The sequence below is a fragment of the Ovis aries genome, chromosome 6, assembly GCF_016772045.2.
Source record: "Ovis aries strain OAR_USU_Benz2616 breed Rambouillet chromosome 6, ARS-UI_Ramb_v3.0, whole genome shotgun sequence".
In the NCBI taxonomy this organism is placed as follows: Eukaryota; Metazoa; Chordata; class Mammalia; order Artiodactyla; family Bovidae; genus Ovis; species Ovis aries.
The window spans coordinates 2401853-2429763 of NC_056059.1; the positions used below are offsets into that span (position 1 = coordinate 2401853).

Below are 27911 nucleotides of genomic sequence, written 5' to 3' on the forward strand. Positions count from 1 at the left end.
TGAAAAAAGGATGACTGAGAACAGTTGAATTTAATTAAAGTGCTCAAAGACTCTGGTGTCATCAGAGATGTGTTAACACAAACAAAAATATAAGGGCTGGTGATCAAGCTTAGGGTACAAGCTGGCAAGTTCCTTACCTTATTTGCAACTAAGGCCATTGCAGATGTAACTAGTTAAGATGAGGTCATTACTGGAGAAGGGTGCGCCCCTAATCCAATATGTCTAATATCCTGACAAAAAGAAGAAATTTGAGGACTTCTCCAGTGGGCCAGTGGTTAAGACTCTGCCTTTCAGTGCAAGGGATGCAAGTTTGATCCCTGGGCAGGGAACTGAGATCTCACATGCCTCAGGTTGCGGCCAAAAATGAAAATAAATAAATAAGACTTTTCTCCTTTTTTTAAAGAAATTTGGACTTAGACATGCATAAGGAAGACGAAGGCCTTACAAATAGCTGGGAAAAGAAGAGAGGTGAAAAGCAAAGGAGAAAGGGAAAGATATAAGCATCTGAATGCAGAGTTCCAAAGAATAGCAAGAAGAGATAAGAAAGCCTTCTTCAGCGATCAGTGCAAAGAAATAGAGGAAAAGAACAGAATGGAAAAGACTAGAGATCTCTTAAAGAAAATTAGGGATACCAAGGGAACATTTCATGCAAAGATGGGCTCACTAAAGGACAGAAATGGTATGGACCTAACAGAAGCAGAAGATATTAAGAGGAGGTGGCAAAAATACACAGAAGAACTATACAAAAAAGATCTTCACGACCCAGATAATCACGATGGTGTGATCACTCATCTAGAGCCAGACATCCTGGAATGTGAAGTCAAATGGGCCTTAGAAAGCATCACTATGAATAAAGCTAGTGGAGGTGATGGAATTCCAGTGGAGCTATTTCAAATCCTGAGAGATGATGCTGTGAAAGTGCTGCGCTCAATATGCCAGCAAATTTGGAAACCTCAGCAGTAGCCACAGGACTGGAAAAGGTCAGTTTTCATTCCAATCCCAAAGAAAGGCAATGTCAAAGAATGCTCAATCTACCACACAATTACACTCATCTCACATGCTAGTAAGGTAATGCTAAAAGTTCTCCAAGCCAGGCTTCAGCAGTAAGTGAACCGTGAACTTCCTGATGTTCAAGCTGGTTTTAGAAAAGGCAGAGGAACCAGAGATCAAATTGGCAACGTCTGCTGCATCATGGAAAAAGCAAGAGAGTTCCAGAAAAACATCTATTTCTGCTTTATTCACTATGCCAAAGCCTTTGACTGTGTAGATCACAGTAAACTGTGGAAAATTCTGAAAGAGATGGGAATACCAGACCACCTGACCTGCCTCTTGAGAAATGTGTATGCAGGTCAGGAAGCAACAGTTAGAACTGGACATGGAACAACAGACTGGTTCCACATAGGAAAAGAAGTACGTCAAGGCTGTATATTGTCACCCTGCTCATTTAACTTCTATGCAGAGTACATCATGAGAAACGGTGGACTGGAAGAAGCACAAGCTGGAATCAAGATTGCCGGGAGAAATATCAATAACCTCAGATATGCAGATGATACCACCCTTATGGCAGAAAGTGAAAAGGAACTCAAAAGCCTCTTGATGAAAGTGAAAGAGGAGAGTGAAAAACTTGGCTTAAAGCTCAACATTCAGAAAACGAAGATCATGGCATCCGGTCCCATCACTTCATGGGAAATAGATGGGGAAACAGTGGAAACAGTGTCAGACTTTATTTTTGGGGGCTCCAAAATCACTGCAGATGGTGACTGCAGCCATGAAATTAAAAGACACTTACTGCTTGGAAGAAAAGTTATGACCAACCTAGATAGCATATTCAAAAGCAGAGACACTACTTTGCCGACTAAGGTCCATCTAGTCAAGGCTATGGTTTTTCCTGTGGTCATGTATGGATGTGAGAGTTGGACTGTGAAGAAGGCTGAGCACCAAAGAATTGCTGCTTTTGAACTGTGGTGTTGGAGAAGACTCTTAAGAGTCCCTTGGAGTGCAAGGAGATCCATCCGTTCTGAAGGAGATCAGCCCTGGGATTTCTTTGGAAGGAATGATGCTAAAGCTGAAACTCCAGTACTTTGGCCACCTCATGCAAACTGTTGACTGATTGGAAAAAACTCTGATGCTGGGAAGAATTGAGGGCAGGAGGAGAAGGGGATGACAGAGGATGAGATGGCTGGATGGCATCACTGACTCGATGGTTGTGATTCTGAGTGAACTCTGGGAGTTGGTGATGGACAGGGAGGCCTGGTGTGCTGCGATTCATGGGGTCCCAAAGAGTCTTATATGACTGAGCGACTGAACTGAACTGAACTGAATGCATAAGGAAAAATCTCCAGTATGTAAATACGGACTTCTGTGACCATAAAACAAGTGTTACAGTTTGAACTACAACCCCTCCCTGACCCCTCAAAAAATGTCTGGGAGTCCCACGCCCCTACCTCAGAAGTGTGGCCTTGTTTGGAGTTGCAGTAATCCTTCTGGAAATAGTCAAATTAAAAGGAAATCACTAAGGTGGGCTCTAATCCAAAAGAACTTAAGTCCTCATGAAAAGGGGAGGTTTGAGTACAGAGTCATGCATAGAGGGAAGAAAGACATTGGAAAGCCAAGGAGAGAGTCTGGCATGGGTCCTGTCCTCATGTCCCCAGAAGGACAATCTGCTTAAACCTCGATTTTGGACCTCCAGCCTGCAGAGCTGTGAGGCCATCTGTTGTTTCAGCTTTCCACCTTCAACCCCCAGTGTGGGATCCTTTGTTACAGCAGACCTGCTGTTTTCTTCACTTCTTGGTCTCAATCTTGTCAGAGAATGCTACTTACTTGCATTAACTTTGATGTTCAGAACTCTATGTATGTATATAAAAAATGTTTTGGAGTCACAAGTGAGGTTTATTTAGTTTATAACCTCCATTGCACAGTAAGTTAAATTTACAGGAAATTAAAGCTGATCATTTGAAAATTGATCTGAAAGAAAGAACATAATATTAAAAATTGAAACAGAAGTAGATCCTAAAGGAAACTATAACACTAAATAATCCTGGAAATGTAATTTTCCTTATTGTAGTTTGTGTTTATTATTCATGAATTGTCTTACAATTTTCTGCAACAATTTGGTATCATATATGTAGCAAACAGAAAAGTTCCTATGTGTGCAGAGTAATTTTCTTCCAGTGTTTCTATAGTCAGAGTTTAATTTGCCTTGCTCAGGATTCATCAGAGGACTGGGAACTGGGAGTGTCTAGATTCACCCAAGGACAAACTCTCAGAACTATATTTTTTGTGGCAGTAACAAAATGAAGAGCTCCCTTAGTTAAGCCTGTATTATCTGACCGGGGTATGAATTCAAAGCCTTGCCTTCCCCACATTTATTTTATCTCTCCTAAAAAATAGCATGAAATATAAGAATGCCCTCCTAAGTGACCAATGCAGAGATATAGAGGAAAACACTAGAGTGTGAAAGACTAGAAATCTCTTCAAGAAAATCAGAGATGCCAAGGGAACATTTCATGCAAAGATGGGCAAAATTAAGGACAGAAATGATATGGGCCTAACAGAAGCTAAAGATATTAAGAAGAGGTGGCAAGAATACACAGAAGAACTATACAAAAAAGATCTTCATGACCCAGATAATCATGATGGTGTGATCACTTACCTAGGGTCACACATCCTTGAATGCAAAGTCAAGTGGGCCTTAGAAAGCATCACTACGAACAAAGATAGTGGAGGTGATGAAATTCCAGTGGAGCTATTTCAAATCCTAGAAGATGATGCTGTGAAAGTGCTGCACTCAATATGCCAGCAAATCTGGAAAACTCAGCAGTGGCCACAGGACTGGAAAAGGTCAGCTTTCATTCCAATTCCAAAGAAAGGCAATGTCAAAGAATGCTTAAATTATTGCACAATTGCACTCATCTCACGCTAGTAAAGTAATGCTCAGAATTCTCCAAGCTATACTTCAACAGTACATGAACCAAGAACTGTCAGATGTTCAAGCTGCATTTAGAAAAGGCAGAGTAACCAGAGATCAAATTGCTTACATGGTTGTTATCATAGAAAAATCAAGAGAATTAAAAAAAAAAAACTACTTCGGCTTCATTGACTATGCTAAAGCCTTCGACTGTGTGGATCACAGCAAACTGTGGAAAATTCTGAAAGAGGTGGGAATACCAGACCACCTTACCTGCCTCCTGAGGAATCTGTATGCAGGACAGGAAGCAACAGTTAGAACCAGCCATGGAACAACAACTGGTTCCAAAGTGGGAAACGAATATGTCAAGGCTGTATATTGTCACCCTGCTTGTTTAACTTCTATGCAAAGTACATCATGTGAAATGTCAGACTGGATGAGCACAAGCTGGAATCAAGACTTCAGGGAGAAATATCAATAACCTCAGATATGCAGATAACACCACTCATAGCAGAAAGTGAATTAAAGAGATTCTTGATGAAGGTGAAAGAGAAGAGTGAAAAAGTTGGCTTAAAACTCAATATTCAAAAAACTAAGATCATGGCATCTGGTCCCATCACATCATGGTAAATAGATGAGGAAACAATGGAAACAGTGATAAAGTTTATTTTCTTGGGCTCCGAAATCGCTGCAGATGGTGACTGCAGCCATGTAATTAAAAGATGCTTGGAAGGAAAGCTATGACCAACCTAGACAGCATATTAAAAAACAGAGACATTACTTTGCCAACAAAAGTCTGTCTAGCCAAAGCTATGGTTTTTCCAGTAGTCGTGTATGGATGTCAGAGTTGGACCATAAAGAAAGCTGAGTAGCAAAGAATTGATGCTTTTGAATTGTGGTGTTGGAGAAGACTCTTTGAGAGTCTTTTGGACTGCAAGGAGATCAAATCAGTCAGTCCTAAAGGAAACCAGTCCTGAATTTTCATTGGAAGGACTGATGCTGAAGCTGAAGCTCCAATACTTTGGCCACTTGATGCGAAGAACTCACTGGTAAAGATTCTGATGCTGGGAAATTTTGCAGACAGGAGGAGAAGGGGACAACAGAGGATAAGATAGTTGGATGGCATCATTGTCTCGATGGACATGAGTTTGAGCAAGCTCCCGGTGTTGGTGATGATCAGGGAAGCCTGCCATGCTGCATTCTATGTGGTCACAAAGAGTCGGACGTGAATGAATGACTGAACTATATATTATCAAAACAGTTTTTCCCATACATTGCCATGATCAAGACGCTCAGATGATTAAAATCCTTGTGTTGCACTTCACCACCAACCCAAAAGCAAGAGAACAAAGCAAAACTAAAAAATAACCCACTTGGCTTTATTTCAAGGCCTTTTCAAAATCTGACTTCCTCCTTTCCCTCACTGTTCTCAGCATGAATCTTTTTTTTTTTTTCTGTCAGATTAGAAATTCTCTTTTTCTACTTTTGTAACTTTGCTCTTGACTTCCTGTCATATTTACACTGATGAAAAACATACCCATTCTGCAAAATCTAGGTCAAAAACAACCTCTTGCATTCCATAGTTACTGTTAAATAGCTAAGAGTATTTGTTTCTCTGCCCTGGTACCACAGTTGGCACTAAGGGGCATTTGCTGTAATCATGTGTGTTTTCCCTACCAAATTGAAGTCCAGTATCTGGAGGGCAAGAACTAACTTTGATTCATCAGTAGAGCATTAGCTTAGTATTAGCATCTATATTAGCTTTGAATCGATCAAGCATGCAATAAAGAAATGAATCAATTATTATTGTTTAATGAAAAAAATCTGCTTTGATTCTTAAGCATTGAAAACATTGCTCTGAAGGTTAACTGTTTGGAACTTGAAAACAAGATATGTAAAAGGTGTTGCAAGACTATATACATAATCAAAAGTTAAATATTAATGTGTGGTGGAGATTATGAATTATATACCAGTATTGATTTTAAATTGAAGAAAGTAGGGAAAACCACTAGACCATTCAGGTATGACCTGAATCAAATCCCTTATGATTATACAGTGGAAGTGACAAATAGATTTAAGGACTAAATCTGATAGAGTGCCTGATGAACTATAGACTGAGGTTCGTGACATTGTACAGGAGACAGAGATCAAGACCATCCCCATAGAAAAGAAATGCAAAAAAGCAAAATGGCTGTCTGGGGAGGCCTTACAAATAGCTGTGAAAAGAAGAGAAGCAAAAGCAAAGGAAAAAAGGAAAGATATACCCATTTGAATGCAGAGTTCCAAAGAATAGCAAGAAGAGATAAGAAAGCCTTCCTCAATGATCAATGCAAAGAAATAGAGGAAAAGAACATAATGGGAAAAACTAGAGATCTCTTCAAGAAAAGTCAAGATAGCAGGGGAACATTTCATGCAAAGATGGGCTCAATAAAGGACAGAAATGGTATGGGCCTAACAGAAGCAGAGATATTAAGAAGAGGTGGCAAGAATACACAGAAGAACTGCACAAAAAAGAACTTCACGACTAAGATAATCACGATGGCATGATCACTCACCTAGAGCAAGACATCCTGGAATGTGAAGTCAAGTGGGCCTGAGAAAGCATCACTATGAACAAAGCCAGTGGAGGTGATGGAATTCCAGTTGAGCTATTTTAAATTCTGAAAGATGATGCTGTGAAAGTGCTACACTCAATACGCCAGCAAATTTGGAAAACAGCAGTGGCCACAGGACTGGAAAAGGTCAGTTTTCATTCCAATTCCAAAGAAAGGCAATGCCAAAGAATGCTCAAACTTTACCACACAATTGCACTCATCTCACACGCTAGTAAGTGAAGAAGTGAAGTGAAGTCGCTCAGTTGTGTCCAACTCTTTGTGACCCTGTGGACTGTAGCCTACCAGGCTTCTCTGTCCATGGGATTCTCCAGGAAAGAATACTGGAGTGGGTTACCATTTCCTTCTCCAGGGGATCTTTCTGATCCAGGGATTGAACCCAGGTCTCCTGCATTGGAGGCAGACGCTTTAACCTCTGAGCCACCAGGGAAGCACGCTAGTAAAGTAATGCTCAAAATTCTCCAAGCCAGGCTTCAGCAATATGTGAACTGTGAACTTCCAGATGTTCAAGCTGGTTTTAGAAAAGGCAGAGGAACCAGAGATCAAATTGCCAACATCCTCTGGATCATCGAGAAAGCAAGAGAGTTCCAGTAAAACATCTATTTCTGCCTTATTGACTATGCCAAAGCATTTGACAGTGTGGATCACAATAAACTGTGGAAAATTCTGAAAGAGATGGGAATACCAGACCACCGGACCTGCCTCTTGAGAAACCTATATGCAGGTCAGGAAGGAACAGTTAGAACTGGACATGGAACAACAGACTGGTTCCAAATAGGAAAAGGAGTATGTCAAGGCTGTATATTGTCACCCTGCTTATTTAACTTCTATGCAGAGTACATCATGAGAAACGCTGGGATGGAAGAAGCATAAGCTGGAATGAAGATTGCTGAGAGAAATATCAATAACCTCAGATATGCAGATGACACGACCCTTATGGCAGAAAGTGAAGAGGAACTAAAAAGCCTCTTAATGAAAGTGAAAGAAGAGAGTGAAAAAGTTGGCTTAAAGCTCAACATTCAGAAAACGAAGATCATGGCATCTGGTCCCATCACTTCATGGGAAATAGATGGGGAAACAGTGGAAACATTGTCAGACTTTATTTTTTGGGGCTCCAAAATCACTGCAGATGGTGACTGCAGCCATGAAATTAAAAGACGCTTTGCTTACTCCTTGGAAGGAAAGTTATGACCAACCTAGACAGCATATTGAAAGGCAGAGACATTATATTGCCAACAAAGGTCCGTCTAGTCAAGGCTATAGTTTTCCAGTGGTCATGTATGGATGTGAGAGTTGGACCATGAAGAAAGCTGAGCACTGAAGAATTGATGCTTTTGAACTGTGGTGTTGAAGAAGACTCTTGAGAGTCCCTTGGAGTGCAAGGAGATCCAACCAGTCCATTCTTAAGGAGATCAGCCCTGGATGTTCTTTGGAAGGAATGATGCTAAAGCTGAAACTCCAATACTTTGGCCACCTCATGCAAAGAGTTGACTCACTGGAAAAGACTCTGATGCTGGGAGAGATTGGGGGCAGCAAGAAAAGGGGACAACAGAGGATGAGATGGCTGGATGGCATCACCGACTTGATGGACTTAAGTTTGAGTGAACTCCAGGAGTTGCTGATGGACATGGAGGCCTGGCATGCTGCGATTCATGAGGTTGCAAAGAGTCGGACACGATTGAGCGACTGAACTGAGCTGATTGAGTTTTACTTTTGTTTTAATATTAGGTTGGTGCAAACATAATTGTGATTTTCATATTACTTAAATTTGCCGTTTGATATTGTACTACATTCTTAAGAAATTATAATGCACACCTCTCACTTTGTTTCTTTTTTTGCTAATGGCATTACTTGCCGATTATTTTATGTTTAATTTTTGGACTATAGAAATAATGTTAGAGAGCAAATTCAAGCAGTTTTCTTATTTGAGTTCAAAATGGGTCATAAAATAGCAGAGACAACTCACAACATCAAAAACTCGTTTGGTCCAGAAACTAATAAACATACAGTGCAGTGGTGGGTCAAGAAGTTTTGCAAAGATGAGCGCCTTGAGATGAGGAATGTAGTGACTGTCCATATGAAGTTGACAATCAACTGAGAACAATCATCAAAACTGATCTTCTTACAACTACACAGGAAGTTGCGGCAGAGCTCAGTATCAACCATTCTATGGTCGTTTGGCATTTGAAGTAAATTGGAAAGGTAAAAAAGCTCAATAACCGGGTGTTTCATGAGCTGACTGGAAATCAAAAACATCATCATTCTGAAATGTCATCCTCTCTTACCTTATGCAACAACAGCAAATCATTCTTGATCTGATTGTGACCTGTGACAAAGAGTGGATTTTGAACAACAACTGGCGATGACTGGCTCAGTGGTTGGACCAAGAAGCTACAAAGCACTTTCCAAAGCCAAACTTCCACCAAAAAAAAGTCATGATCAGTGTTTGCTGGTGTCTCATCCACTACAGCTTTCTGAGTCCTGGTGAAGCCATTACATCCAAGAATGTACATCAGCACATCAGTGAGAGTCACCAAAAACAGCAATGTGTGCAGCTGGCATTGGTCAACAGAAAGGACCCAATTCTTTTCTATGATGATACTTGACCATGCGTTGCATAACCAACACTTCAAAAGTTGAACAAATTGGCATGTGAAGTTTTGCCTCATCTGCCATATTCACCTGACCTCTCTCCAACTGAGTACCACATCTTCAATTATCTCAACAATTTTTTGCAGGGAAAACACTTACACAACCAGCAGGATGCACAGAATGCATTCCACAGTTCATCAAATCCTGAAGCATGATTTTTATGCTACAGGAATAAACAAACTTGTTTCTTATTGGCAAAACTCTGTTGATCATAATGATTCCTATTTTGATGAATAAAGATGTGTTTGAGCCTAGTCACAGTGATTTGAAACTCATGGTCTGAAACTGCAATTAGTTTTGCACCAACCAGATACTTATAAGCATAAGCCCCTACATGATAATTTAACATACTCTTACATTTCCCCATCTCCCATAATATTGGGTGTGATTAGGCAAGTAAGTTCTTACAAATGGAATATGAGACATAAGTTTTACAATTTATGGGATACTTCCTGAAAAATGAATTTCCTACCTCCCTTCCATCCTTTTTGTTCCTTCATATGGGAGTAAAAAGAGGACAAGATAATTTCTGGCTTCAGCTTTGCAGATGAGGCAAGACTTGAAGAACGAGTAGGCAACAAGACAGAAAGAACTTTCACCCTGGAGAGACCCTGTTGAACAGCACTGTGTGACAAGTCTGGACCTTCCACCGTCTTTTGAATTTTTACATGAAGGAGAAATGAACTTAAACCTTGCTTGGGCCACTTCCAGTTTTCTTCTTGTAGGGGGTCATTTTGTTACCACAGACATAAAACCTGAAAGTTATACTGCTGCTGCTGCTAAGTCGCTTCAGTCGTGTCCGACTCTATGCAACCCCATAGACGGCAGCCCACGAGGCTCCCCCGTCCCTGGGATTCTCCAGGCAAGGACACTGGAGTAGGTTGCCATTTCCTTCTCCAATGCATGAAAGTGAAAAGTGAAAGTAAAGTCGCTCAGTCGTGTCCAACTCTTCACGACCCCATGGACTGCCGCCCACCAGGCTCCTCAGTCCATGGGATTTTCCAGGCAAGAGTACTGGAGTGGGGTGCCATTGCCTTCTCCAGAAAGTTATACTACAGTATAGTAATAAAAATTTTTGAATATTTATCCTGAATATTATTCTGAAGATATTGGAATAACCTCCCTTAGGCATCATTTTAGATAATTATTTGAATTTTCTTATTGAATTTCAATAGGATATAATAGCCAGTGTTTATAATTATGACCACTATTAGTCACAAATAAAGGATTAAGACTTCACATCCCCTTTCTAAAAAGAAAGGTAAGGTATTTGGTATGTTTCAGAGGGGTTAATTTAACAGATCATTCACAAGCAAAAGATTTTTGCATTTTACAGAGCAGTATTAAATCTCTCTAGAAAATTCAACTAACCATAACAATGGGATTTTTAAAAATACATAAAGCAGATTTATTTTCAAGTTCTCTACAAAAATGTGTTAAAATCTCTAATTGTTTTGTATTATTTTCCCCTGAAATATAGTTTATTTACAATGTCTTGTTAATTTCTGCTGTACAGCAGAATGACTCAGTGGCACTAGTGATAAAGAACCTGCCTAACAGTGCAGGAGATGTAAGAGATCTGGATTCAATCCCTGGATTGGGAAGATCCCCTGGAGAAGGAAATGGCAACCCACTCCGGCATTCTTGTCTGGAGAATCCCATGGACAGAGCAGCCTGGTGGGCTACAGTTCATAGGGTCCCAAAGAGTCAGACTTGACTGAGGTAACTTAGCATACAGACTGTACTTTAGGGGACATAATATTTTAAATGACACCAAAAAGGTTAGTAATAATTGATGTAGTTAGAAATTCTGATCTCCAGAGTCTTGTGGGGTCTGATTCTAAGGCTATTATGATAGAGTAACTAGAATGAGATTTACCACCTAGCAATAAACAGTAACAAAATTAGAGACACTATACAAAGCAACAGTGTTCAAATGTTGGAAAACAAGCAGCATGGAACTGTAATCCTTAAAGAAGAAAAATAAACAAGGTAAGCCACATCATCTTCATGGTTTCCTTCCTGGAGGGACTTTGCAAACAGGAGGAGGCTGTCTTACACAGAGCACTGCAAAATTGTGAGGCCCTCTACTAGGCCAGGCAAAGGACAACTTGGGGGCAGTATATGAAACAGTTCCCAGAGTTCACAGAGAGCTCACTGGCACAACTGAATCTTGGGGATTCAACCAGAGGGGAGGGTCCTTGTTGAACATTTGGGAGCTTTAGTGGAGACCCCAGGGAAAATATGCTTTTGCAGTAATAACAGAGTGAAGCATACTTTATACCTGTCTTCACAGACTTAAACAATTTTGAAGCACCAAGCTGTCTGTTCGAATGAAGTCCAATACTCTTTACAAGAAGTTAACAAAATAAAATATAGCACCCCTAAACAATGTCCATCATTTAATGTTTTTAATTACTATTTCAAAAAGTAGAACTGTGTAACTCCTTGTCCAATAAGAAACAGACAATAGAGGCAAACTTAGAAAAAATGGACTGAAATAGAAGCAGTTTATTTTTTCCCCAGCTTATTGAGATATAATTAACATATTGTGTAATTTTAAGACATAAAATGTGATGATTTGATACCTATTTATATTGAAAAAATAATAATTACCACAATAAGGTTAGTTAACATATCTGTACTTCACATAATTATAATTTGTATGTGTGGTGAGACCTTTTAAAATCTACTCTCCTAACAACTTTCAAATATTTAATACAGAGGTTTGGACTGTAGGCACTAGGCTGTAAATTACATTTCCAGGACTTATTCATCTGAGAAGCACTTAAAGAAGTAGGCCTAACTTTCTTAGTATGTTACTCTCCAACCCTCTAACCCTCCCCTCACCAAAATTAAAACTATATGGAAAAAGTAGGACTGTCAATAATAGCATCTGCCATAAATTTCAAAGCAGTAATTCAAGAAAATAGAATACCTTTATCCCCCTGCAAGAAACTTATTGCCCTACACAAGAATCTTACTCTCACTAGCTCCATACTCAGCCTACTAAACTAGCCAAATTTAAACAAAGTAAGAAAAAGGATGAATTCATCATCTGTGTCTTTCTTTGACAACATTCCATTTTAACAAAATTCAACAATTGAGATAAAATATCAGTGAAACTTCAGTTTTCTCAGTCTAAAGGTAACTCACTCTCACATAGTGGAAGTGTATATTTTCACAAATTGATGTAGACATCCTGAATAATCAGTAGGTGTCTTTTGTTTCCTCAGAAATTGCACTTACTAATTCCTGCTATTTATATTTTTCCTTCCATAACTATATGTATTAGTGTTCCTGCTGGGTTTTATTTTCATCTCAAGTACATATTACAATATTTTTTTCTTACTATGAGGAAAAAAATTAAAGTGAAAAATTTAAACAGGTAAAAATAAATCAGGGGAAAAAACTGGGGTAAAATCAGGGGTAAAAACAAATAAATCAGGGGCAAAAACTGGCAGCCTGAAGAAATGCTTTATTCCCCCAACAAAATGTTCACAAATCTTCCAGTTTTGTATGCCTTTAGGTGGGCTTATATTCTCCAATCTGTCAGAGGCTCCTCCAACCCTCTTACATCATATCCTACATATGTTTACTCATTTAACTCCCTAATCCAGTAGGTACTTGAATCTTCCAGTCCCTACTTTATAAACCAAGATTAATAAATGAATAATTTCTTCCCATTTGCAGAAAGCTTTTGACTGTCATCCAAAATGACTTCTAATTGGGGGCTGGCCTTTTGTCAGTAATAGTCTCTTCTAAGTGGAGAAAATAGAATGTGGTAACACATCTTTGATTTTATTTGAGTAAGTTGTGTTCACAGCCACGTTGGATGACTTGTATTATCAAGTTATATATATGTTATGTTTATATAGTTATTTTCTATTTTTTTTAAAGGAAGCTTTATTCTTTCTTTTATAATTTTATTTATGTATGTATTTTTGGCTGCACTGGATCTCTGTTGCTGTACACAGGGCTTTTACTTGTTGTGGCTCTCAGGCTCCATGGCATGGGCTCAGTAGTTGTGACGGCCCAGCTTAGTTTTCAGGTGGCATGTGGGATCTTCCTTCCCAGACCAAGGACCGAACCCATATTTCCTGCTTGCTAGGCAGACTCTTATTAACTGGACCACCAGGGAAGCCCACTTATATGGTGACTTGCAATTGCATATTTGAAAATATATTTTTAAAGACTAAAATGTCTATAAGGAGTATTCATAATTTTTACAATATTTAAATTTACATTTATTCCCTTAAAAAAATCTCAGAACACTTAAAAATAGTTTACAGATAATTTACAAAGCATTCTTTTCTATGTAGTCAAAGAAAAAAATTCCACACTGTCTCACAAAGCAACAGAGGGAAATTCACACTCATTATCTAAGGCATTAAATCACCAAGACTACATTCTTTTCTTAGTAAAATTGACCTTTATTAACATTAAGGGTAAGAACTTTCTGTTTAATAATTTGGGAGATAATTGTGCAATACTTTAAACAAATGGAAGAATTTGGGAAATTTAAAAGAAATGTTAAGTAGTTCTTATCCCCCCCCCCTTTTTTTTTTCAAGTAAGCACTGCCTCATAGACCATTTTTACACTGTCACATTTAGCTTCCAATTTTTAGGGTTAATTAGAACTCTCTAGCCAAAATAATAGTGAATTGCCTACATTTATGTTAACTGCTTTCCTGTCAGCCCCTAGTAGTTTGCTGTTTTGATATAGCGTTTTTGTTTTTGTTTTTTTCCCTAACTTCCGTCTTACATCTAGTTTGGTATGTTTTTATTTTGTCTTCCTTTAGTAGCGTAAAAAGATAAGTCAGTATTAATTTGTAAAAGGAATGCAGAGTAATACAAGATGAACTTCTAAGGATTTTTCTGATCCAAGCATTTCTCCAGCCAGTCTTAAAATGTTGTCCATATCATACCATTATGTTTTATTCTAATACATATTCTTAAAAATAAAAATGGTAAGTTGCAAGTAATATGTAATCGTTATCTGAGATATAATGTGAGACATGTAAAGAACAGTAAGACCCCCTTAGTTGTTTACAACCCAACTGAACATTGAAATTATCATGGGAGTTTTACAAATTACTGGTGCTTAGATCCTTTACCCAGAAATTCTGATTTGGCTGCTTTGGAGTGCAGCCTGGACGCAAGATTTGTTTGTTTAACTCCTCAGATAACTCTAAAGTTCGACCAATGTTGAAAACCACTGAACTAAGCCTATCTGCAGATTATTGGTTCTTAACTTTGACTAAACAGTAGGCAATTAGTCAAACAATAATCCATATCAGTGCTGCCAAGAACAAAGAGCTTTATTTGGGGGTCTTAGGAATTGCCAGTCTGGAAGCACAAATTGGGGTGAAGCTGAGTTTTCAAGAGAAAGAGCCAGGGACTTATAAAGACAAAAGTCACAAGTTTGTTAAAGCTCTCTGGAAAGAATTATCACTGATCCTTGTGCAGGAAAGAGATATTTGTTCTTAACGGATATGCTGTCAGAGTTATTTAGGGTAAGGGTCCAACCAGCACCTTAAATGTCTGAAGCATAGGGCAGAGTTCTGGATGCCTGAGTTAAGACAATAAGAGATCAGAAGTTCAGAGTCCATCAAGAATCACTTCCTCAGTAGCCTCCCAGCTCCATTTCAGAGATCTCTCTTGGCAACACTAAATTTGTTTTATTTTCCTTCCAGAGAATTAACAGGTGCATTAAAACTATAGTGTCTGAAACTGTAGTCCCATAGACTAGCATTTAGCTTCTCTTGAGGTGGAGTCCAGGAGATAAGTCTGTTTTGTTTTCAGTGTGATGATGTTAATGTGAAGTTAAAACTAAGTATTATGACTCAAAAATTAAGCTGTTTAATACCACAGCATGGGAGAGATATAGTACTGTTATTGTGTTTTTGTGTTTTTAGATAACATGCTATATACAACCTTGGCCTGGTAGAAGCACTCAGTGGCACAAGTTTAGTTATATAACTAAAGCAAGTAAGTTAATTATATTTAAAAAGTATTATTAGTAACTGTATTTTAGGATACGTGGGCGAAATTACAGTTCTAGGCACCCTACCATTCAGCGGTTCTAAATTTGATCCTTGTGACAATTTTGATCAAATTATCGTATTTCTATCTGCGAGTCAGAGTCAATTTTCACCAACACAAAGCTGAAGAGCAATTATCATCCAATTAAAAATAAATATAAAGAATTTCCAGCTGCTCTGGAAAGTCTCATTGACATGGTGTTGCCATATCCAGTAGACTGACAGTAACTCTGGATCATTTCCATTATTGCTGGGCTACAGAACAGTGCATGGGCTTCCCAGGTGGCTCAGTGGTAAAGAATTCATTTCCCCCGTGCAGGAGATGTAGGACACTTGGGTTCTATACTTGGATCAGGGAAGAAGCCCTTGAAGGAGGAAATGGCAACACACTCCAGTATTCTTGCCTGGAAAATGCTATCAACAGAGGAGCCTGGAGAACTACAGTCCTCAGAAATGTGGAGTCTGACTGGACTTTGCAACTGAGCACCCAGGCACAGGACAGTGCGGATGTCTCAGGCAGCCCCAAAGCAGGAAAAAGCAGCAGAACCTCAACAAACAGCATCCCATAATGCAGGAATAAAAGAAAGCCCTTTTGAATTTATAATGAGGAAAAGTATAAAGAAGTTTAATTATTTTACATAGTGTTAAGCATGTAAACGACTAAGTATTAAAACCCATTCACTGGAAGGAGCCTGCGGAGCAGGGCGAGGACCTAGGCCCAGGTGGTAAGCAGGCTTCTTCCGGAGGTGGGGCCAGGACTTCCTGTCACAAGATGAAACTGCACTGCTGTTTCCAGGGGCGGCCGTTACGGCCTCTGGCGTCACGATTAACTGACGGAACCTCCGGCGCTCATTTCCCCGAGGCAAGGCCAGGCACGCCGTCACGTGATGGAACCGCCGTGGCACCGCCCCATCTGCCCCGCACAGGAACCTGGGAAGGCGCCGACATGGCGGACAGCGCGACGCTGGACGCGACCACAGTGCAAGTGCTGCAGGACCTGGCCAACCGCCTGCGCGTCCATTCCATCAGGGCTACATGTGCCTCTGGCTCTGGCCACCCCACATCGTGCTGTAGCGCGGCAGAGATCGTGTCGGTGCTTTTCTTCCACACGATGAGGTACAGACAGACTGAGCCAGCGCACCCCGACAACGACAGATTCGTCCTTTCCAAAGGTCATGCCGCTCCACTGCTCTATGCTGCCTGGGCGGAGGCGGGCGGCATCAGTGAACCCGACCTGCTGAACTTGAGGACAATTCATTGCGACCTCGAGGGACACCCAACCCCCAGGCTGTCGTTTGTGGATGTGGCTACAGGATCGCTTGGGCAAGGGCTGGGGGCTGCGTGTGGAATGGCTTACACTGGCAAGTATTTGGACAAAGCCAGCTACCGGGTATTCTGCCTCCTGGGCGACGGGGAGTCCTCAGAAGGCTCCGTCTGGGAAGCTTTGGCCTTTGCTTCCCACTACTGCTTGGACAATCTCGTGGCAGTGTTCGACGTCAACCGCTTGGGGCAAAGTGGCGTTGCACCCCTGAAGCACTGCACAGACATCTATCGGAATCGCTGTGAGGCCTTTGGATGGAATACTTACTTAGTAGATGGCCATGATGTGGAGGCGTTGTGCCAGGCCTTTTCTCAAGCTACTCAAGGGAAGAACAAGCCTGCTGCCATAATTGCAAAGACCTTCAAGGGCAGGGGTATTCCAAATGTTGAGGATGCAGAAAATTGGCATGGAAAGGCACTGCCAAAAGAAAGAGGAGATGAAATCATTAGACTAATTGAAAGTCAGATACAGACCAACAGGAATCTCCTACCAAAACCTCCTGTTGAAGGCTCACCTCCAGTCAGTATCACAAATATAAAAATGACCTGTTTGCCTGATTATAAAGTTGGTGACAGGGTAGCTACTCAGAAAGCATATGGTTTGGCTCTGGCTAAACTGGGCCTTGCAAATGAAAGAGTTGTTGTCCTGGATGGTGACCCAAAGAACTCTACCTGTTTTGAAATATTCAAGGAAGAACATCCTGAGCGTTTTATTGAGTGTTTTGCTGCGGAACAAAACATGGTGAGTGTGGCACTGGGCTGTGCCACACGTGGTCGAACCATTACATTTGTTACTGCTTTAGCTGCCTTTTTGACTAGAGCATTTGATCAGATCCGGATGGGAGCCATATCTCAAACTAATATAAATCTTATTGGTTCTCACTGTGGGGTATCTGTTGGTGAAGATGGCCCTTCTCAGATGGCCTTGGAAGATCTAGCCATGTTCCGGAGCATTCCCAATTGCACTGTTTTCCTCCCAAGTGATGCTGTCTCGACAGAGCATGCTGTTTATCTGGCTGCCAATACCAAAGGAATGTGCTTCATTCGGACCAGCCGATCAGAAACTGCAGTTATTTATCCCCCACAAGAAAATTTTGAGATTGGAAGGGCCAAGGTCATCCGCCACAGTAATAATGACAAAGTCACAGTAATTGGAGCTGGAGCTACTCTGCATGAAGCCTTAGCAGCTGCTGACGCTCTTTCTCAGCAAGATATTTCTATCTGTGTTATTGATCCGTTTACCATTAAACCCCTGGATGCTGCCACCATCATCTCCTGTGCAAAAGCTACTGATGGCCGGGTTGTCACAGTGGAAGATCATTACCAAGAAGGCGGCATTGGCGAAGCTGTGTGTGCAGCAGTATCTGGGGAGCCTGACATCCATGTTCATCAGCTGTCGGTGTCAGGAGTGCCTGAAAGAAACAGGAAACCTAGTGAATTACTGAGTATGTTTGGTGTCAGTGCTAGACACATCATAGCAGCTGTGAAATATACTTTAATGCACTAAAATAACCGATTTTTTAAAATATCAGTCTCTGTGTTGGTTTTAAAACCCTGTTGGACCTTTTTGTGTATTATTTAAACAAAGCCATTTAAGAGCTTGTTTCATTCCTAATTCAGAAATTCTAGTCAACTACTTATAAACTGTGACTGTATATACAAATGTCACTCAGTGTTGAATCAGTAGTTTAAGTAACAGAATACAACAACCTACTACGAAGTTTGCTGATAAGACTACAAATAATTGACTAATTTGGGAATTAATGTAGAGGTAAGTTTCCTAAATGTAATTTACTTGTGAAGAAAATGTGAATTTCATTGTAGACTTCAGTAGCCTAGGTTTTGAGGCAAGTACGAGGTTTCATGTAATGCCATCCCACCTGCAGCTTCCTGGATAATTTTTGACTACAGTTGCCTAGAAATTCCCTTCAAAGTTTGTCTTTTCTCCTTTGCAGTTTAGAGACTGGAGGGCAGCAGTGAAAGTTCTCTTATGGTGTACCTCATTGCTTCAGTGACTGTTCTGTGAAGAGATGAAAGCCTGACTACTTCTGGTTTACACATTACAATATTTTGTGAGGTTTCAGAAACGTTTCATTTTCTCAGTGACCAATTTGCCAACGATTATATTCATCTACTCAGGAAACTAGAATTAATGTAATAAAGTATTTAAAAACCAATAACTTTATTCAGTTTGTGTCATGTATGTGTGACTTGGTTTCTCTCTGATAAAAAAAACAAACAAGCAAACAAAAAAAACTTCTATTTAAACGAGAAACAGAAAGAGGCATGTTCTCTCAATAGAGGAAAATGTCCCAGCTGGAGACAAATCACTGGAAAACAATGTGTGGACTGAAGCACACCTCTCACTTTTTGCCGTGAGTAAATAGAGTATATGGCTGGAATGTAAGAAGAAGTACTAGTCAGGTAAATCAAAGCCAGACCCAAAGTTCAAAAGTAAATTTAAAATGACTTTTTGTCAGGTAATTCCTTAGTTTTATTACCTTCATTAAGTGTCATCATTAAGTTAATTGGACACATAACCCAGTTTGTTCTGGAAGGTATCACAGAAACCAAAAATCACTAACCTGAGAATCAGAGAAATGGGGGCCTGCTCAGGACAGTAGAATACTGTCTGCACTTTTTCTCTGAGCTGGTTCTGGTTTCTTCTTTTGAAAATTGATTATAATTGCTCTTTATTTCCTAAGATTTAAAAATCATTTTGTAAAATTAAAAACAGTTGCTATAGGATTATTGTAGGAATTTAGAAAATACAGATACACAACAAATTTAGCTCATTTGTCTCACCATAGAAAAATCCATTTGTAGTATGCATATATAACTGTAGCTCTTAAAATATGGTCATTCCCATGTAGTAACATCAATCAAATGTATCCGCGGATGGGGTGCTGTTGAACAAGTCTTTATCCTTAAAGTTTTTAAACCCTACTGAAAGGTTGTTGTGAACCACGAAAGATGCTGGGATTCTTGGCCTCTGGAGGAGAAGAATTCAATCCGGGGCCAGAGACGAGGCTTGATGGCTCAGAGCTTTTGTTTAATAAAGTTTTATTAAAGTATAAAAGAGAAAACTTCTGACATAGACATCAGAAGGGGGCAGAAAGAGTACCCACACCCCTGCTAGTCTTTAGCTGGATGTTATATAGCTATTAGCAGTCTGCTAATTAAAGCAATGTCTCAAAACTCAGAGAATGGCACCAGACCTCATCCACAAGATGCATTTTGAGATAATCTTGGCACCAGGTGAGTCATCCTGGGCCATAAATATAGAGAAGGGGAAAAAAATGTAACACTAGTTTGTTTCTTCCTGCCGCTTAAGAGAGAGAGAAAAAATGTCTGACGCTCGCAGCCTATTTTCTCCGTTTGGAGACCCTGGCCTTCCTGCCTGTTACAATCTCACTACCATTGATTTAGACACAGATTAAAACAGACGAAATACCAGCACAAAATTACTTGTCCTAATTTGAGTTTGTATACTAGGAAAGAGCTTCAGTTTTTATGGCTTGTAACTTGAATGTGGGATGCAAAATGCTTTGCTTCCAATCAAATATGCATAAACACAGCTGTAATAATGACAGAAGTTCAGGGTGGAATCTCAGAAATGATCAAAAATATTTTTGTAGGAGGGTGGAGAAGGTGTTAATCTCTCCTGTAAAGATTCGGTCCCACAGGACATCAATCAGTGGCTGGCAGGTCCAGAAGAAAGAAATGGGAGATGAGACTTCTATCTCATGTCTACAGTTTGTCATGTAAGATGGAATCAAATCCAATTGTGTTATATTAAATATTCTCCAGCTTTGAATGTATCTGGAGATCGTGTAACTGCCCATGGAAATCAGAGAATTATTCTGACTGATACTAATCTTGACCCCTAAAGCTTGTATATATGCAGTTTTGACTTGGATGAACACCTGGTCACTGGTTTAACTCAGGTCTTCTATTCATTGTTTTGCCTAGAAGAATGTCATCTCAATTAAGAAAGCTTGATGACATTCCAGGGACAGCTGTGACTACATCTGCTCCCTGGCTTATGGTTCAGCTAACAAAGACCAAAGATGGGAAAGGGCAGGAGGTGGAAAACACCAGCAGGAAAAATCTATTTGCCTTCCATTTTTGTGTAACTCCAAACTCAAAAATCCTGTGGATAGAGAAACCTGTCAAGCTACAATCCATAGGGTCACAAGAGAGTAGGACGTGACTTAGCAACTAAACAAACAAGCAAAAAGCTATGTATGACTTTATACTTTTAGATGGTTAAGAAAATGTTAAGAGTAGCATTTTATGAAAACTATGAAATTCAAATGTCCATGAATGAAATTTGATGGTAACACAGCCACACTCCTTCACTTATATATTATCTGTGGCTTCCTTGGAGCTGCCACAGCAGAATTGACATCAGTTATTGACATTTGTCATAATTGTGACACACACTTTATGGTCTACAAAGCCTAAAATATTTCCCTGGATTTTTACAGTAGAAGTTTGCAAATCCTGAGGTGGAACATTGGAGCGAGGTGAGGGTGACAATATCCAGGTGGAAGAGATAAGAATGGCCTGTGGAGGTTCAGGCTTCGTGGCTACCACTATCTTTGTCTACAAAGTGTTGGTAAGATTGGAGGTTTTGTGCCTATCACAGGCCACCACGTTGAGGAGTAAAGACACACACGGATCAGAGAGATTCTGTGTGATGTGTGACAGTCTGGGAATATAGGAAGCGAATTTGGGAATATAGGAAAGTGTAATCTCAGAAAGGGACCACCAGTGATTAGAGTACCTACCTGCTATTAAATCCCTCATCTGTTGGTCCCAATGTTGCTGAATTTATGTGGAAAGATATGGTTGGTAGTGATTTTCAGCAGAGGAGATGATGATGTGTTTGGAGAAACCTTTGGAAATTTGGATGAAAGAAAAGTATAAGAAAACATACTTCCCTTTCTTTCAACTCTCACTGAAGCAACTGGGAAGAAAATGTTACCATTTCCTTCTTCAGGGATCTTCCCAAGCAGGGATCAAACTCAAGTCTCCTGCATTGGCAGGCGAATTCTTTACTGCTAAATCACAAGGGAAGCCCAAAATACAGCTAATACATGTTAATTTGGGCTTCCTCAGTGGCTCAGCAGTAAAGAATCCACTTGTAATGCAGGAGTTGCAGGAGCTGCAGCTTCCATCCCTGGGTGGGGAAGATCCCCTGGAGGAGGGCGTGGCAACCCATCCCTGTATTCTTGCCTGGAGAATCCCATGGACAGAGGAGTCTGGTGGGCTACAGTCCATAGGGTCACAGAGTCTTACACAACTGAAGAGACTTAGCACGCATGCACACATGTTAATTTGACAAAGGCAGAAAGGCAGTTTTTCAGGGTGCTGCAAGGCTAGCTGAGTCTCCACTGTACTCTCAGGCACTTTGACAAGCACTGTGAACGGATGTCTGCTCTAAGTTGGGCATTGTGGAGGTAAAGCTCAAAATCAACATTCAGCATAGCAGGGGCACCTCCTACCAAGAATGAATGCTGACCTATCAGAAGGTATGCTGCCAGGAGAACTGAACAGTAAAGTAAAGAACCCACTGACATCCCCAAGGGAGAGGTAGCCAACCATTTAGTTCAGTCCAGGGGCTATGTGGAGTGGAAGACACAGGACCACATAGAGCTCTGGAGTTGGAGTGTTTTCCTCCAAAAGGCAGACTGCCAGGTTTTCCAGATTCTTACATCTCATACCTTCAAAAGAAGAACAACATGCATAAAATTTATTGAACACAGTATAGTTTCCCAGTGAAAAATTATTTTACCAGTAATATGCTGATTAATAGATTGCAGGCTGCTCTGTCCATGGGATTCTCCAGGCAAGAATACTGGAGTGGGTTGCCATGTCCTCCTCCAAGAGGGTTAATAGATTAGTATATTTCGAAAGCAGACTAAGCATCCCACACATGTAGATGAAGATTAACTGACACACACATATACAGACCAGTATGTTCACGCACGTGTGTGCATCACATGATTTATGCCACATGTTTGAAAGAACATTACTAGATGAATAATACTATTGTTCAGTCACTATTTCATTTCTAACTCTTTGAGACCCCATGGACTGCAGCATACCAGGCTTCCCTGTCCTTCACTATCTCCCAGAGTTTGCTCAAACTCATGTTCATTGAGCAAACAATGCCATCCAACCATCTCATCTTCTCTCCCCGTGTCCTCTTGCCCTCAATCTTTCCCTACAATCCATAGGGTCACAAAGAGTCAGACACAACTGAAGCAACTTGGAATGCGCATGTCTGAGAAATATTGATGAGAACTTCCCGCAGCACCTAGATGCTGCTAAACTCATCTCTTGTCTCTCTGTCCTTGGCCTTATAGATTTGCCTCTTTAGAATCAAGTCTGCTACTCTGTTCCTGGGGCACCACTGGAGTTCTAAAGTTTTGTTTATACACAGAAGGCTTGAAAGCAAGGGTGGGAAAATTAATTTTGGCTTAAGTTAACTGTCTTCTTAATGTAGTCCTGAAATTACAGTGATATGTAGTAATTTATTTCTGGAAACCCAAAAGGCATATTTTTATTTTCTCATTTCACCTAAACATCTTTCCCTGAATTGTTTACGCGAATAGCTTTTACTCTCTAGGTGACAGACTCGTGCTGACTACGTAATATATATTAATTACAACAAAAAGTCACCTAACGCAATCAGCTGTACAAGTCAAGTTTGTTTGTTAGAAATAGATTGGTTTGGTTAATTGGCAATTTACTGTTTCTGGGGAATACAAGAATGTTAGACTATTTTCCCTCTGTTTATACCAACCCACCTTCATATAAATGCTATTATTTTCATGTATTTTTAAGTCCTTCCATACATAAATTTAGTTTAAAAGCTAACAAATCATTTTGATGTATATCATCCAAACACGAAGTGCACAGTTCAGTGAGTTTTCACAAAGTGGAAACACTCTTCTAACTCATATTGAATCAACAATTATAATAGTGGTCCCAAAGCTGCTTTCTGTCCCCTTCCCATGGATTGATTATTTCCTCCTTTATCTTCCAAATAATTATTTTAATGGCTAACTCCATTGATTACCTGTTTTTAAACTTTACATACATGGAATGATACAGTGTGTAGTATTTTGTATCTGGCTTCATTTACTCAACATTTACAGAATTTTCCACGTGGTTACCTGTGCTTAAAGTGAAAGTGAAGTCGTTCAGTCGTGTCCGACTCTTTGGGACCCCATGGACTGTAGGCTACCAGGCTCCTCTGTCCATGGGATTTTTCCAAGCAAGAGTACTGGAGTAGGTTGCCATTTCCTTAATGTTCATTAAATTTCTCTCTTGTATAGTATTTCAGATCATGAATATACCTCAATGTGCATGTCCATTTAAATGATTAATGAACATTGTTTTCCGTTTGGAGCTATAACAAATAGTGGTGCTATGAATATTATTATACACTATCATGATGAACACAGGTTTTTTTTTATTGGTTATTGAAATCAGGAGTCATTGCTTTGTCACTTTGTTATACTATGTCCACCTTTAGTAGAAACTTCCAAGTATTTCTCTACAAGGGAAATTTTTATTTGCTAAGTCTTGCAACCCGCTCCATAGTGATCACACTAATTTACACACTTATATCAGAATATGAAAGTTCAGGTTGCATCCCATTCTTGTCAACATCTGCTTTAATCTATATTTTTTATTGAAGTATAGTTTATTTACAATTTTGTGTTAATTACTGCTGTACAGCAAAGTGATTCAGTAATACATATATAGACATTTTTATGTTCTTTTCCATTATGGCTTATCACAGGATATTGAATGTCATTCCCTGTGCTATACAGTAGGACCTTGTTGCTTTTCCATTTTATATGTAATAGTTTGCATCACTTAATCCCAGCCTCCCACTGCATCCCTCCCCCAACAGCCCCACTCTGTGGTAATCAACAGTCTGTTATGTCCATGATTCTATTTTTTTTTTTTTTCAGTCGTGGAGTATGTTGTTTAAATGGCATTGAGTCGTGGTTTTAATTTGTATCTCCTTATGGCTAATGCAACTGGGCATCTTAGTACGTTCACTGGCCATGCAAAAGTGTCTATTCAATTGTTTCGTATGGAGGCTCTGCCTTTATATTTTGGTTTTATGGGTGCTTTATGTATTGTGCATACACACATTTGTTGGATACATGTATTTCAAATATCTGCTCTCACTCTGTGAACTGCCATTTCACTCCCTTAAGAATTCTTCTGACAAACAGAAACATCCGTTTCAATGTAGTCCTACTTACCATCATGTTTCCTCTCTAGGTATTGTGTTTAAAAAGTCTTTAGTTTCCCCAAGGTTATTAAAGATATTTTCTTCTGCAAATTTTATATTTTTGTCTTTCATTTGTTCAGTCACTCAATCATGTCTGTGTCTGACTGTTTGCAACCGCATGAACTATAGCATGCCAGGCTTCCCTGTCCTTCACCATCTCCCAGAGTTTGTTCAGCCTCATGTCCTTTGAGTCAGTGATGCCATCCAACCAGAGATCTACAATTCCTGTGCAATTGACTTTTATATACGGTTTGAGGTTAGGGGTCAAGATACAATGTTTGTCCTTATTGACGCAGTTGCACAGCATCATTTCAAAAAATCCATCCTTTTCCTCTCTGTACCAGGTTGTACATCAGGCAGCTGTACATGTATGGATGTGTTTCTGTTCCATCAGTCTGTTTATTCTTGTGCCCATGCTACACTGTCTTAATTATCATTGTTTTTCTCATAAGTCTTATATTCAATAGTTTAAGTCCTCTTATTTCCTCCACTTTTTGTTTTCAAGATTATTTTGGCTTTTCTTAGTCCTTTGAATTTCTGGATACATTTAAGAAATAGGCTGTCAATTTACACAAAATTTCAATTGTACCTTCATACAATTATATTTATGTTATATTCCCTTTTACTATTCCATTTAAAGAGATTACATTATTAAACATCCTTTAGAGAGTTAAACAGATATCATTAAAGTAATTTTAGCAAATTAGGTTTACAATCTTCAAACTTTCATGTATCTTGGGAGAGGTTGGAGGTAGGTCCTAAAGGCTTTGAAAGTGACTTGTAAACATTGAAGATTTGAACAAATCTATTTCCAGATCCTTAAGTCCATCTTTTGTTCCTAAAATTGATCTGCTTGAGAATACATCTATGATTTTTTTTCCAGTATTCTCTTTCATAATTGACTCTGTTCTACTTTTCAGAAGGAATCTGTTTTTTCACCTATCCTTACTGTTATCATGCATTAGGTTCAGTTCAGTTCAGTTCAGTTAAGTTGCTCAGTTGTGTCTGACCCTTTGCGACCCCATGAATTGCAGCATGCCAGGCCTCCCTGTCCATCACCAACTCCTGGAGTTCACTCAAACTCATGTCCATTGAGTCGATGATGCCATCCAACCATCTCATCCTCTGTCCTCCCCTTCTCTTCCTGCCCCCAATCCCTCCCAGCATCAGAGTCTTTTCCAATGAGTCAACTTTTTGCATGAGGTGGCCAAAGTACTGGAGTTTCAGCTTCAGCATCATTCCTTCCAAAGAACACCCAGGACTGATCTCCTTTAGAATGGAATGGTTGGATCTCCTTGCAGTCCAAGGGACTCTCAAGAGTCTTCTCCAATATCACAGTTCAAAAGCATCAATTCTTCAGTGCTCAGCTTTCTTCACAGTCCAACTCTCACATCCATACGTGACTACTGGAAAAACCATAGCCTTGAATAGACGGACCTTTGTTGACAAAGTAATGTCTCTGTTTTTGAATATGCTATCTAGGTTGGTCATAACTTTCCTTCCGGCTGTGAAATTTTCAAAGTGTGAAAGAAACATTTCAAAATATTGATTCTGGCAAAGCCACTTTTACTGAAGTTCCCATGAGCCAGCCATAAGTCATTGTGACTTTTCTTGCCTTACTGTTAACTTTGTTAAAGTTAAAGCCTGGAATTAGAAAGTTATTTTAACCTATGTGTGTATACTCTCAATTCAAGATACATTATAGGCTGGAGTGGTGGCAGTAATGACATTTTATGGACAAGTCCTTTCCTCCTATCTCTCAATAACTGTCAAAGCATTGATGCTTAGAGTCTCAGGAAAGCCAAACCAAACAACAGTAAAAAAAAAATACTGAAGATGGCAGCACTTCATTTTATCCAGACCAAACATCCTGACAAGTTGTTATGCCTTATCTATGAATTTTAGAAATGGACTATTCAAGATTTACAAAAAGCATTTTCAGTCTCCTCATTAAGAAGAAGGTAAAGTCTCTCATTCACTTATGTCTATAGTATGAAATGATACTCTGCATGATTGACTGTAGCCATGAAATTAGAAGACGATTGCTTCTTCTATGACAAACCTAGCTATGACAAACCTAGACCATGTGGTAAAAAGCAAAGACATCACTTTGCCGACTAAGGTCCATATAGTCAAGGCTATGGTCTTTCCAGTAGTCATGTCTGATTGTGAGAGCTGGACCATAAAGAAGGCAGAGTGCCAAAGAATTGATGCTTTCCAACTGTGGTGCTGGAGAAGACTCTTGAGAGTCCCTTGAACAGCAAGGAGATCAAACCAGTCAATCCTAAAGGAAATCAACCCTGAATACTCATTGGAAGGACTGATGCTTCAGCAGAAGCTCCAATACTTTGGCCATCTGATGCGAAGAGCTGAATCACTGGTAAAAACCCTCATGCTGGGAAAGATTGAAGGCAGAAGGAGAAGAGGGTGACAGAGGATGAGATAGTTGGATGGCATCACCGATGCAATGAACATGAACTTGAGCAAATTCAAGGAAATCTTGAGGGCCTGGGAAGCTGGGCATGCTGCAGTCCATGGGGTCATGAAAAGTCGGACAAGACTTGGCAACTGAACAACAACAATGATTTCAAGGCAGAGGAAGTGAGATGTTCCATGTTTACTTCTGATGGAGAAAATCACTGTTTAATTTTTTGTGTGCTATTTGTTTAGAATCACAGATGAGATTTTTTTGTGTGTATGTGGGACAATCTTGGATAATGCATGTGCATTGTTTTCTTTAGGTATAAAACTTGTGCTTGTTGTCACCAGTAGACCATTTCTCTGCTTTTTCATCTTTGATATTCTTGTTTATCTCTGAGTGCCTATTGCTACCATGTATTTACTAAATTTAAATTAACCTAAAATTCAGGATATCACGGATTCTACTTCACAAAGAGTTCATTTAAAAGGCAGCCTTAATTACTTGTTGCAAAGCTTATGTTTACTTTTGTTCCGATACTTTCTTTTATTTTTGATGCTAATTTCCACAAATTAAAAACTTCGCTCTTTATAGAACATATTAAAAGCAGCTGCAGGACTAAATGTACCCCTGT

General features: G+C 39.7%; 1 protein-coding gene and 1 long non-coding RNA gene across 3 annotated transcripts in view; both read left to right on the top strand.

The window, feature by feature from the left end:
* The window catches only part of LOC132659991 (uncharacterized), a 70781-nt gene that overhangs the window by 12327 nt on the left and 30543 nt on the right, over positions 1-27911 (top strand). Inside the window, exon 3 of one of the 2 annotated variants that reach the window (XR_009601118.1) lies at positions 18491-18709. The exons of the other annotated variant lie outside the window; for it this stretch is intronic. This is a non-coding gene — a long non-coding RNA (uncharacterized LOC132659991). Of the gene's footprint in view, positions 1-18490; positions 18710-27911 lie in introns of those variants that run through there. 2 annotated transcript variants of the gene reach the window in all.
* TKTL2 (transketolase like 2) lies at positions 13747-18709 on the top strand. Its single transcript, XM_027971383.3, has one exon. It carries the CDS (start codon positions 15988-15990, stop codon positions 18040-18042), a length of 2055 nt encoding a protein of 684 aa, XP_027827184.2. The 5' UTR covers positions 13747-15987; the 3' UTR covers positions 18043-18709.

Coding starts and splice junctions, on each gene's coding strand:
- TKTL2 (XM_027971383.3), top strand. CDS start 15,988: ATGAAACTGCACTGCTGTTTCCAGGGGCGGCCGTTACGGCCTCTGGCG.